Here is an 11,070-nt window from a genome sequence, read left to right on the forward strand (position 1 = left end):
AGCCATCGTGGATCGAGGTCTCTTTAGCGGGCCGACTGGAAAGACACCTAGGTATGACGAGTACATCTAGGCCTGCAGTTCGTGCCCTCGGTCTTTCAACTGTTCTCATAGGACGCGCATTCTCCTAGAGTCAACTCTGCGTGCCACAAACCTAGTTTCGCGCATTAGAAGAAGGTACCGTGTGGTTGCTTCTTTTTGAATTCTATGCCGCCTCTTGCGATAGCCTCCGCGGAGTCGCGCGCCACCTGCAACACTGTTAGCCTTATTACGTCAGGAAAGACGCGTTCCTGCAGCACTTCTTTAGCTGAATACAGAAGTTGAATTTTTGTTTGAGTGGGTGTTAGTTGGACGGAGAGAGGATGACGAGAGAAGCGTATAGGAGCGGCTGTCGGCGCGCACCTACTCCTATTGGCCATTGAGGAACATCAATCGTACCCCTTCTCTCCCGTTAACGTGAAGGTAACAAACTACAGGATTAGGTCACAATTTTGCCGACTGTTTATAGCCTGAGTTGACCTCGAGCAATCGAATGATTTTACACTGAGAAAGCTTCTGACGTACCAATAGGTGTATCTGATGAGCCGGGTTCATACAGAACAGTAAGTATTCTTCCTTATCATTAGCTACTGGTCTATCCTATGTTCACAGCATCGATCTCCCCTTCTCCAGCACAGCCCTCTCATGCACCACCTCATCCCCAATCTCCAGCATCTTATCCTCCAGCATCTTTGTCATCCTCTGCCTCACCTCCTTATACTTCGGCTCCCCGTAAACATTGAACAGCTCCAAAGGATCCTCCTCACAATCAAACAGCTCCCACTCTTTATGATCCGCATCCCCAGGCCTCGCCCCCTCAAGCCCAAAATCTTCATTATACCAGTAAATCAGTTTATACCTCTGATCCCTAACCCCATAATGCGCGTACGCATTGTGAATGATGTCGTTGTGCATCCAGTACCGATGGTAAGCGACTTGCTGCCAATCTGTGGGCGTCTTGCCCTGCAGCAGCTGACGGAACGATACGCCTTGCATATAACTTGGAGTCCTGATCCCCGCGAAATCAAGGAACGTTGGCGCAAAGTCTACATTACATATAATGTCATCGCATATAGAGCCGGACGCGATGGCAGGAGGGTACCGGATAAGGAAGGGCATCTGGAAGGACTCTTCATACATGAAGCGCTTATCAAACCAGCCGTGCTCGCCGAGGAAGAAGCCCTGGTCGGAAGTATATATGACGATGGTGTTTTCTGCGAGGCCTTCGGCGTCGAGGAAGTCGAGGAGGCGGCCGGTGTTGTCGTCGATGGACTGGATGGTGCGCAGGTAGCGCTGCATGTAGCGTTGGAATTTAAATTCTGCGAGTTCGGAAGGCGTGCGGAAGGTGAAGACTGTGCCGTCGTCTTTGTCCATCAGGCGCATCTTTGTTACATCCTGAGGGGCGGGGATTTTGCGGTCATCTGCGGAGTTTCAGTATGTGACGGACAGAGGGATTTGCGGGTGGGAAGCTCACTCCAGATCGCGATGTCAATCATCTTCTCACCCACTTCTCTGCCTCCGTCTGGCTGCACGAGCCCCAAATCGTGATACGTCAAATCATCCGCGACCCTCATTTTCGCGACCTTTGCCGCCCTCGCACGATTCTTGTAATCATCCGTAAATGTATCCGGCAACCGCACAGGTTCCTTATACAGATGCTTGTGCTTGGGATCGCACTCCCAGCTGCGATGCGGCGCTTTGTGATGGCACATGGCAAAGAACGGTCTTGAAGTGTCTCGATTCTTAATGAAATTTATGGTCTTGTCGGTGATGATATCCGTGGCGTATCCGTCCTCGCGATGGGTGCCAGTAGGATCAATAAACAGAGGGTCGTAGTATTCGCCTTGTCCAGGCACAATACTCCAGTAATCGAAGCCGCTGGGCTCATGCGCCTTCCCTTCGCCGAGGTGCCACTTTCCTACCATGGCAGTCTGGTAGCCGCCTGCGTGGAGCTGCTTCGCGACGTGTGGCTGCCGGGTGTTGATCTTGGAATCTAGGGTCAACACGCCATTGACGTGGTCTGTATAGTTCGTCAGTGAATGCTCGCTCGTGAAAGCACGAGGTAATTTAATACCTTGGGCAGTCTGTTTTCTTCTCCCACTAAACTCACTCTACACCACGAAACTACTTACTGTGCTGGCCTGTCAGAATAGCAGCCCGGGAAGGCGTGCAAATGCTGTTCGTGACATAGCAGTGATTGAATCGCATTCCCTCTTTGGCTAGGCGATCAAGGTTAGGCGTGTGGTTTATCCCGGCGCCGTAGCAAGATATGGACTTCGCGGCGTGGTCGTCAGCCATTATGAAGACGATGTTCGGCCGAGAGGGCGCCATCCTGGAGTTGTGTCGCAATTAAAGTAGTTATTCAAGGTTGGGTGGACTCTTGGATCAGTTGTGCTTGATTTGAACTAGTTTTGGGGGAAGCAGAAGAAGCCTCGAGACATTTCGCGCGGATACAACGTTAAGATATATAGGACCTGTATTCCCCAATCGGAGGAGCGAAGGCCCGAAGTCATCCATTGCTCCACACACGCGGGGTACAAACCGAAAGTCAGGGAATCAGAGAGGCAGCACCTGTGAGGATACTCGAGGTGGAGTGGGATGACGGGCGTTAGCCCGAACATGGCGCCGAACGCCTGTCGGTATCCATCATTGTAGCGACCGATAGCCGATGCCCCGTTGATAGCTCTACTCAAGGAAAGGGCCCTAACGGCTTTCGGTGATGTAGGTCTCCTTGCATCCACGGCGTTGACTGATGTCTCTTCGCCCTTTTCTAGGTGCAAAAACCTGTGAGAATGACATGCCTTGACACTGAAAACTCACCCGAGATTCAGTATTCATATAGATTTTAGATCTACCACATGCCTCAAACTATGTCGAACGCCTTCGTATCTCTATCAACTGTACATTCACCTATCCACAGAGCCACAATCGCTCATCCCATTCACCCAGAACACACACCTGCAAATAGCCAATATAGAATCCATAATCAAGCAGCCCAAAGGCAGCCGTACGCCAAACGCCATACACGATCGCCTTGCAATGCATACGTTTCAGAGAAGATGTTACAGGACATGGTGGGTATTGTTTCTGGTGCACTAGCTGGAGTGCATCTTCTTGATCCTGTTCGCACCCTCGTAGACCATGCGGTCAACAGCCGCAGCAACCGTGAGAGTACCACCAATAACGGCGCAGAGACCGACGAGGAAGCCGGAGAATGACTTAGCGCGCTCTTCGCGGTTGATGACCTTCATTGGGGAGATGTCCTATCGCAATTTTTAGAATGGCCCTTGTCAACGCAGCCAGGAACCGTAGACTTACATATGAGAAGAAAACACCGGGAATGCCACCCCTAGCGTGGATTCGCTCCTTGTGACCTTCTTCCTCATCCGGTCCACCTGCCAAGTTCCTCTTGTGGCTCGTGACAGAGTACTGGTGTGTCTCGATGCTGCCCTTGTAGTTGGACTCAATAGTAGCACCAAGGACTTCATCGTGCTTGCCACGTCCGGAGATGTTCTCCCACCCGAGCGGAAGATACGCAGTCGACACGACTTTGACGAAGTACATAAAGTTGAAAGCCTTCTCAGTGGTGTGCTGCTCCGTGTTATCAAGCGGGTTAATGTGGTGGTTCGTCCAGCCTCCGGGTCCGGTGTTCGCGTGCTTTTGCTGCATATCTGCGATGACGGCGTCGCTTAGCTGTGGACCGAAGCGCAAGTGATGAACTTTGTGGGTGAAAGTGTGCGTCTCGTCCTTGAAGTAGTTCTCCAGGTCGTGAACGTGCATGTTGCCATTGGAGAAGGACTTTCCGGGGGCGATGTGGAAGTTGCCAATAACCTTGTTCACTTTGATGCTGCCCTCAAGACGGCACCCTTCCTTGCGCTGCGCATCTAGATGCTCGGCGTAGTGCTCGCGCTCGCACTGTTCGACGCCCTCGCCGCGACCGAAGGACCAGGAGATAGAAGCGTAGGCGTTTCGTACGTCGTCGCAGGTGTTGCAGCAGCCGGGCTTCTGGGCGTCAGTAGGGGAAGGAGCACCGTAGCATTCACCGCAGTAGTTGGGATCGAGGTGAGAAGCTTCGTCTTTGTGCCTAGGAAGTCATGAGCCGGTGCATCGCGAAGGTTGCGGCAAGTAAAGGCTTACAGGTCGAGGGCTTTCATCTCAATCGCGTGGCTTCCTTCGCTCTCAGGCGATAACCGCACCTTATTGACACCGTGTGATACGCCCATCTGTAACTCGCCAGAGACGTCCATAACATCGAGTGTGAGTAACTCGCACGGCATGCGGGGGAAGGTTATGTTCATCGAGATCTCCATCTTCTCTCCTACCATCGAGTCAGTATGGCTACTTCCTCAGCTTTCATAAGCTGTTGCGGTTCGCATACCTCGTCCCTTGTCCACCACCAGCTCCGGACGCACGCTGACTCTCCTATAGTCTGCCCACTCTCCCCAAGCCAACCACAAAATGACCAGCAAACTCCCAATCGTCACAATGCCACCGCTCGTTGTGCGCACGCGCGCATCCTCCACCGTCTTGGTGAACGCATCAAGGCGCCCAAATCGGGCTTTGGCTGACATTGTGGTCTAAACTGCCCTTTACAGAGACCGGTTCGGTGAAGAATCGTTTGCGGAGAGAAGGTGGTACGATGGCCGAGGGTGGATGCTCGTGCGGATAGGTGTGCGTGGTACGAGAGTCTTGGACGCTTTAGACAATTGCCGGCGCGGCGTTTCACCGGCGCAAGACGAATTGAAGTTCGTAAGGAAAGGAATGAATAGGCACTACAAGTGCTAAGGCCACTGTATCATGTTACAGACCAGAAGAGAAGGACAGCTCTGGGTGGAAGCTGCGAAAGTAATGGGCGAGGCTCGGCTGAATAAAGGACAACTATGCGATGGTGTTTTAGCTCCGAGTCGATGTACGCGCACCGCTGTCCGTGCTGACGGCTAGACTCAATGGGGCACGGCTGTGGGGTCTCTATTCACGTTCACACTTTCACAACATGACATGAACGATTGAGGAGAAATTTAGTAGAAATATCAATGCGCTGAGCATCGTCGCGTGTTGCATTAAATGACCGCTATCTTCAAATATATACACGAAAGCGGCTGCAACTTCTACATCACTACCAACACTTGGTAGCATCGTTAAACCTGGGGTATCTCAATGACTTTTCCTGTTCGCATTTGCGACTGCACTGTTCAAGGCGGCCGTGATATCGACATGGAACAACGGCCTGTTCAGACCCTGCACCACCGCAACTTTAGACGGCTTTGAGTTTGATTGACCATACGCCTTGGTATTGCTGAGCTGCTTGCCCAATGAATCCTCATCAGATGAAGAACCTTGGCGCTCCGCAATGTCGTCGTCGGCTTGTCCCTGTAGTTTTGCGGCTTCTTTCAAAGCTCTCCTGCGTTCCTTCGCTTCTAACTCTGCTGCGACGCTATGGCTGCCGCCAAGTTCGGCGACACTGAAAATGGGTTTCCACCGGCCAACAACCGAGCCCTCTGGCTCTGGCGTGTAGTATCCGAATCCAGCAGCTGCGAGCGCTCGCTTGGTCCAGCGGTTGTTGACGTTGCAGAAATGCCAGTCGACAGTATCAGGTGCGGCATATCGGTCAAGCTGGTTTCGCACATCGATCAAGTTCTGCATCGAAGTAAGATCGACATTATTGACTGACGAGAAGTCGAGAATAATAGCCTTGAGAGTAGGACGATGGTCGGTCGAATCTTCTTTCTTGCCGCGACGTGGCCCAGGGTCATTCCAAGGACGGTCCTGCAAATGTTAGCTAAAGTTCTTCTTGTGCCTCGCATAATTGATAAAGTGTACTTACACCTTGTCTCGGGTAGCTATGGGGGTTGGTACGGCGGGTGCTCTTGAAGATGTGATCCGTAAGTTCGTCCAAGTAATGGTTGGCGTTAGGATAGTTGTAACCTTCCGAAAATCTGTAGATGAAGATACCAGGGTACGGATCTTCGAGCGATATCTCAGGGTTGCTGCCATCTTTGTGATCGATTGGGAGATAGATATCGCGAACGGAGTCTTCGTTCTCAGCTGGGACCCGGCGCTCAGGCCTGTTACCAAACTCTTTGCTTTGTTCTTCAATGGGATCAAGAAGATGGTCGCCGATCACGGAGTGAACCCTAGCTTTACCAAGGAACCGACCATGGGCCTTGAAAGCTCTGAAGGCCCAGATGGCTGCTGAAATGGAGATAGTGGTGTAGATACCGTTCTCGATGCTGCTGAAAACAGTGACGAAGACACCTGCAAAGAAGATGATGACTTCCAACGGCGAAATCCGCCAGAATTGGTACACCGTGTTCGGAGGAGTGATGAGGTCGCCTACTGCATGGATGATGACAGCCGCAAGAGCGGCATTTGGAATGTACCAGAACATGGCAGGAAGCGCATAGATGGCCAGCAACACGACCAGAGCGGTGATTACGCCAGCGAATGGAGTACGGACACCAGCCTTGGCCTTGATGGCGGTACGTGAGAACGAACCAGTAGCGGGGTAAGCCCCAAGGAAAGGACCAAGCACGTTAGTGACACCGATGGCGACAAGCTCCTGAGAGGGATCGATCTTGTAGTTATTTACACGACCAAACGACTTCGAGATAGAAATGTGTTCGATTAGAAGCACAATGACGGTCGATGGAAGCTCAGAAGCAAATGCCGAGATAATGTCCGTCGTGATGTGGGGCACTCGAGCGTGCTTGAAGCCTCGCGGAACGTCGTTAAGAACAGATATTAACGGCTTCTCTCGGTGGTTGCGGTTGACACCATAGCTAATGGCAATGTAGAGGAGCAGAACGAACGCCGTTCGTAGAGTTTGGATGAAGAAAATAGTCTTCGCTCTGCTCGGGTACCGCTTGGCAAGCTGCCCACAAACGAACCGTATCAAATATAGCATCGTCAAGGCAGTCAATCCAATGGCGGCGTTCAGGTTGGATCGGCCCAAGTGTTTCAAGGTGTTGATGACGACTTTGTAGGTAGCTTCGCGCGTTGAGAACCCGGTGATTCCCATCATCGTAGGTACCTGTCCGACAGCGATATTCAGGGCAGAACCCGTCATGAAGGCTGAAATGGCCGGAAGTGTGATAAACTCTACCAACCAACCAAGACGAGCGAGTCCCAAGAACAGCACGATCGATCCTGCAATAATGGCGAGCGACGAGGCTATGATATCGGCGGGAACGTCGGGGATCTTGTCCTGAGCTTTGGTGACGACATTTCCAGTAACAGTTGAGAGCACGGCCACAGGGCCGATCGTGATATCCTTGGACGTTGCAAAAAACCAGTAGAGGAGCACACCCATGAACGAAGAGTACATGCCAAATTCAGGAGCAAGTTGAGCAAGCTTTGCGTATGCCATACTCTGGGGAACAACGACGGCGCCAACGGTGATACCTTGGAAAACATTAGAGAAAGATGTCCAGGTTTAAGTTGAGGGGTAACGTACCTGCTACCAGATCGCCCATGAGCCATTGCGCGTTGTAGCGAGTAATCCACTTCAAGAACGGGAATAGATTGATGCAGTATTGCTTGATGTCTTGGCCGTTTGGCGTTACGTCGCGAAGCCATTCCCAGGCGGTTGGTTCTTGTTCAACATATGTATCCGCAGAATCAATGGTGAAGGCGCTCTCGCCGCGGGTCACGCGTTCGGAGCCTGTCTCATGGCGGTAATGCAGGTCGATACCAAGAACCTTGGCCAGCCCGTGGCCAACCTTGGTGCTCGTGGTAGCCATGGCGGGAGTAACAAGGACAACCAGCTTGGTGTCTTGGAATAAACCAGGTTAAGAAAACGAGGGAGCAGGGCGGGCTGCTATTGCTCTGTTATAGCACGACAAGCGTGGCAAGCTTCAACAATATCCCACAGACACGGACTCGGCGGCTGGGCTATATAGCGGCCGGCGCACCCAAGGCCTGGCGTTGCTTTTGTGCGAACTGACGAGCTCTGGATCCTGTGGAAGACCAGCCTTCAAAAGCCACAAATTGGAAGAGGGTTGACCCTAGCTCTGGGATGCGCGGTTCAGGATTGACTGATACGAAGGTGGGATTGCGTGACGGGCGTAATTTACGAACGAAGCCGCTGGGGCAAGAAAAGAAGGAACAGTGGCACTCGCAGCTTCCCAAAGACTGCAGATCTAGCCAACAGCGTCGCTATCTGATCTGGTAGCGTAGAGGGTGCGTGTGAAGGGGAGGGTGGTAAAGAGGGAAGTCCCTTCCATCTCGACGCGTCCAGTAGCGGCACTCCTCTGTGACGAAATTGCCCGAAGACGCTGCGAAGATCGGTAAGACAGGCCTGGCTTGTGGGTTTGGTGGGCGCTGATGTCTGCGCCGCGCACACGGATCGATGAAGCTACCAGGATCTGCGCGCGGGACGACAGGGTTGGCGCAAACACGACCGGGCTGTCAGCCAATCACCACCTCGGGTCATGGCAATTGCGTGCTTGGTCCCATCGATGTCGTTTTCTCCATGCCGGGCACGCCAGGCGCCGTGCACACGCTGAGGCCGCTTCGGGCAAGCCATAGTAGTCCACGACGCCTTTTGCGAGGCCATGGTGACGTCGCCTGCCGCAGAAAAGATCAAACCTGAAAGAACGCACTTCCACAGCGCCCAGCGCCCCAGCGCCCCAGCGCTACTGGCGTGAAAACACTGCGTACAACGCGTCGATAGATTGTAAACCCGTCGCCATCTCAAATAGTCGGTATTGAGCCTAGGGTCGCATTGAGCGACGTGCAGCGAGACGGCGAGCAGCTGTGCGGCGTGCATTCATGCACGTGGGGTCCGAGGCGACGAAGATGTGTCTGTCGGCTATGGGAGGGCTCCTTGTGCGATGTCTTTGCGTGCTTACGAGACCTAACCAGCGAATGTGTGTGTTTGAGTGAAGCCTGCAGCTGCCCATGTCTTTTTCCGTTTTTGGTTCTGTGCCCTACTGTGTAAGAGTCCAACTCACACTGATGGTGGGTGGGCGTCGGATCTGTACGCCCATGAACGGCACATTTCCCCAGCTCTTTTTTTCGGCAGGATTTTTGATTTGGACATGAGGGAAGTCGTTTTAGAATCAGCTGCAGTCTGCGGGGAACCGTTGTATGTATGGAAGGCTGCGAGCGACGAGCCGTGCCAAGCCCGCGCACATGCTGCGACGTCCCGAAGACCTCTCCACAGTAAACTCCAAACAAACATCCGACGACATCTGATCTCGGCATTGAGCGCCATGCCGAACCTTGATATGCTCTTGCTGAAGGGGCCTGCCCCGGGCGTCGAGGAGGGTCTCAATGAACTGCGCTTCGCCATACTGGCCGACGGCATACCCGCAAACAGCGAGGGCATGGTTCGTCTCCACTACCATTGCATGCCCCTCAGCCAGAATGAGGGGTCGCTACCGTTCAAACAATTACGCTATACATGTGTTTCTCACTAACTATACACCATGACAGTCTGAACTGCGCATGTACATATGGCTCATACTACTCAATACGCCGCCTTTGAAAACCGACGTCTACCTTGACCTCGTCCGACAAGGCGCGTCGCCTGCGCACACCAAGATTCAAAACGATACTTTCCGTACCTTTCAGGGCGATCCACTCTTCCGTCGGCGCGTCACGCAGAATAGCATTACGCGTGTGCTCAACGCCGTCGCGTGGAGGCTCAACGATGCGCATGAAGCCCGCGTAAATGGGTGGCAGTCACCGCCGACATTGTCTGAGTTCGGAGGCAGTCCTGATACAGCCATGATGTCCCGCCACTCGCTTGCCGCCAGCATACGGACGGATGCTTCGACTACCAACGACGCTGAGCAGATTGGCTACGTGCAAGGCATGAACGTGCTGTGCGGTCCATTTCTGTACGCTGCACGGAGCGAGGTTGAGGCCTTCACTGGCTTCGAAAGACTCATCACTCAGGAATGCCCAGGCTACGTGCGAGGATCTATGGAAGGCGTGCATAAGGGGGTGGCTCTGGTGGACCGGGTTCTTGAGGTCGTCGACGAGAAGCTGTACGCCCATCTGATGAGCTACCACATGGAAGCCAAGATATACGCCTTCGCTTCCGTCCTAACCATGTGCGCATGCACATCCCCTCTACCGGAAGTCCTCAAATTATGGGACTTCTTGTTCGCCTACGGCCCACATCTGAACATCCTATGCATAGTCGCTCAGCTTGTTCTGATGCGTAACGATCTTCTGAACAGCTCAAGGTTCGTCACAGCTTATTTGGAATCTACTGAAGTGTCACTAATCTGCCTCATAGCCCGAATCAAAAACTGCGAAGTTTCCCTGCGTTGAACGCCGGCGCGATTATCCCACTGGCTACGGGGTTCACCAGCAAGATACCCGAAGACATGTACGAGGAGATCGTAAACCATGCCAAATGAGTCACGAAAATGTAAAAAAGCCAGAATGAGGGGCCAGGTTATGCCTGAAGAGTATGAAGTAACGAAGTCACGAACGATCCCAAAAGGATATCTCAGCATATAGCTGTTGTATGAAGAGTCCACGCCTACTCAAAGCTTGCGGCATTATCTGTATCAGTTTTATTACAATTCATCAGACTCCGGCTGGACCGTGAGTGTACTCTTTCAACAGTTTTATCTTTGGCCACTTTCCAGATCTCTCTAAACGTATCGGGGCTCGTTTGGAACCCCTGAGCTTGGCGTAAAATTAGAAGCCTCAGTTACGATGAGCATATCCCTAGGTCCAATAAGAATTATGTTTCAGTTGGGCATACCTTCATTTCGGTACCGCGGAGCTTCACGTTCAGACAGGCCCGTCCAGGTCTACGCAAGCCTCTCAATCTTTCTGAAGAGCCTCAATCACCGCCCTAACGCGCTACTTACGTACACATTCTCAAGGCCAGACAGTCGCGTCTACTCGGTTTACGCCACTCACAACAAGCTTCCACCCCCACAAGTTCAAGCATAATGTCATTACGAGATCTACTTTGCAGAACAGCCCAATCTTGCTTTTGCTTTTCTCTAGTCAGGGCCAAGCGAAGCCTCGAAAGTTTCACGTTCTAGCCAGACGAGCACGTCAAGCTGG

At 52.6% G+C, this 11,070-nt stretch overlaps 4 protein-coding genes across 4 annotated transcripts; 1 reads left to right on the forward strand and 3 right to left on the reverse strand.

Annotated features, from left to right (window-relative positions):
• Positions 1–642: 642 nt before the first annotated feature.
• N0V89_011871 (uncharacterized protein) lies at positions 643–2,334 on the reverse strand (the record flags this gene model as incomplete). Its single annotated transcript, XM_056220597.1, has 3 exons — positions 643–1,457; positions 1,511–2,056; positions 2,169–2,334. 3 exons carry the CDS (start codon positions 2,332–2,334, stop codon positions 643–645), a joined length of 1,527 nt encoding a protein of 508 aa, XP_056065900.1.
• Positions 2,335–3,131: 797 nt separating this feature from the next.
• Positions 3,132–4,607, reverse strand: ERV46 (ER-derived vesicles protein erv46; the record flags this gene model as incomplete). Its single annotated transcript, XM_056220598.1, has 4 exons — positions 3,132–3,299; positions 3,355–4,120; positions 4,174–4,354; positions 4,415–4,607. 4 exons carry the CDS (start codon positions 4,605–4,607, stop codon positions 3,132–3,134), a joined length of 1,308 nt encoding a protein of 435 aa, XP_056065901.1.
• Positions 4,608–5,190: 583 nt separating this feature from the next.
• N0V89_011873 (uncharacterized protein) lies at positions 5,191–7,775 on the reverse strand (the record flags this gene model as incomplete). Its single annotated transcript, XM_056220599.1, has 3 exons — positions 5,191–5,802; positions 5,861–7,437; positions 7,490–7,775. 3 exons carry the CDS (start codon positions 7,773–7,775, stop codon positions 5,191–5,193), a joined length of 2,475 nt encoding a protein of 824 aa, XP_056065902.1.
• A 1,473-nt stretch (positions 7,776–9,248) lies between these two features.
• On the forward strand, positions 9,249–10,406 carry cdc16 (the record flags this gene model as incomplete). Its single annotated transcript, XM_056220600.1, has 3 exons — positions 9,249–9,365; positions 9,472–10,229; positions 10,283–10,406. The coding sequence occupies 3 exons, from the start codon at positions 9,249–9,251 to the stop codon at positions 10,404–10,406; spliced, it is 999 nt and encodes a 332-aa protein (XP_056065903.1).
• Between the last annotated feature and the right edge of the window lie 664 nt (positions 10,407–11,070).

Source organism: Didymosphaeria variabile, assembly GCF_027946475.1.
Source record: "Didymosphaeria variabile strain IMI 356815 chromosome Unknown scaffold_9, whole genome shotgun sequence".
Taxonomy (NCBI): Eukaryota; Fungi; Ascomycota; class Dothideomycetes; order Pleosporales; family Didymosphaeriaceae; genus Didymosphaeria; species Didymosphaeria variabile.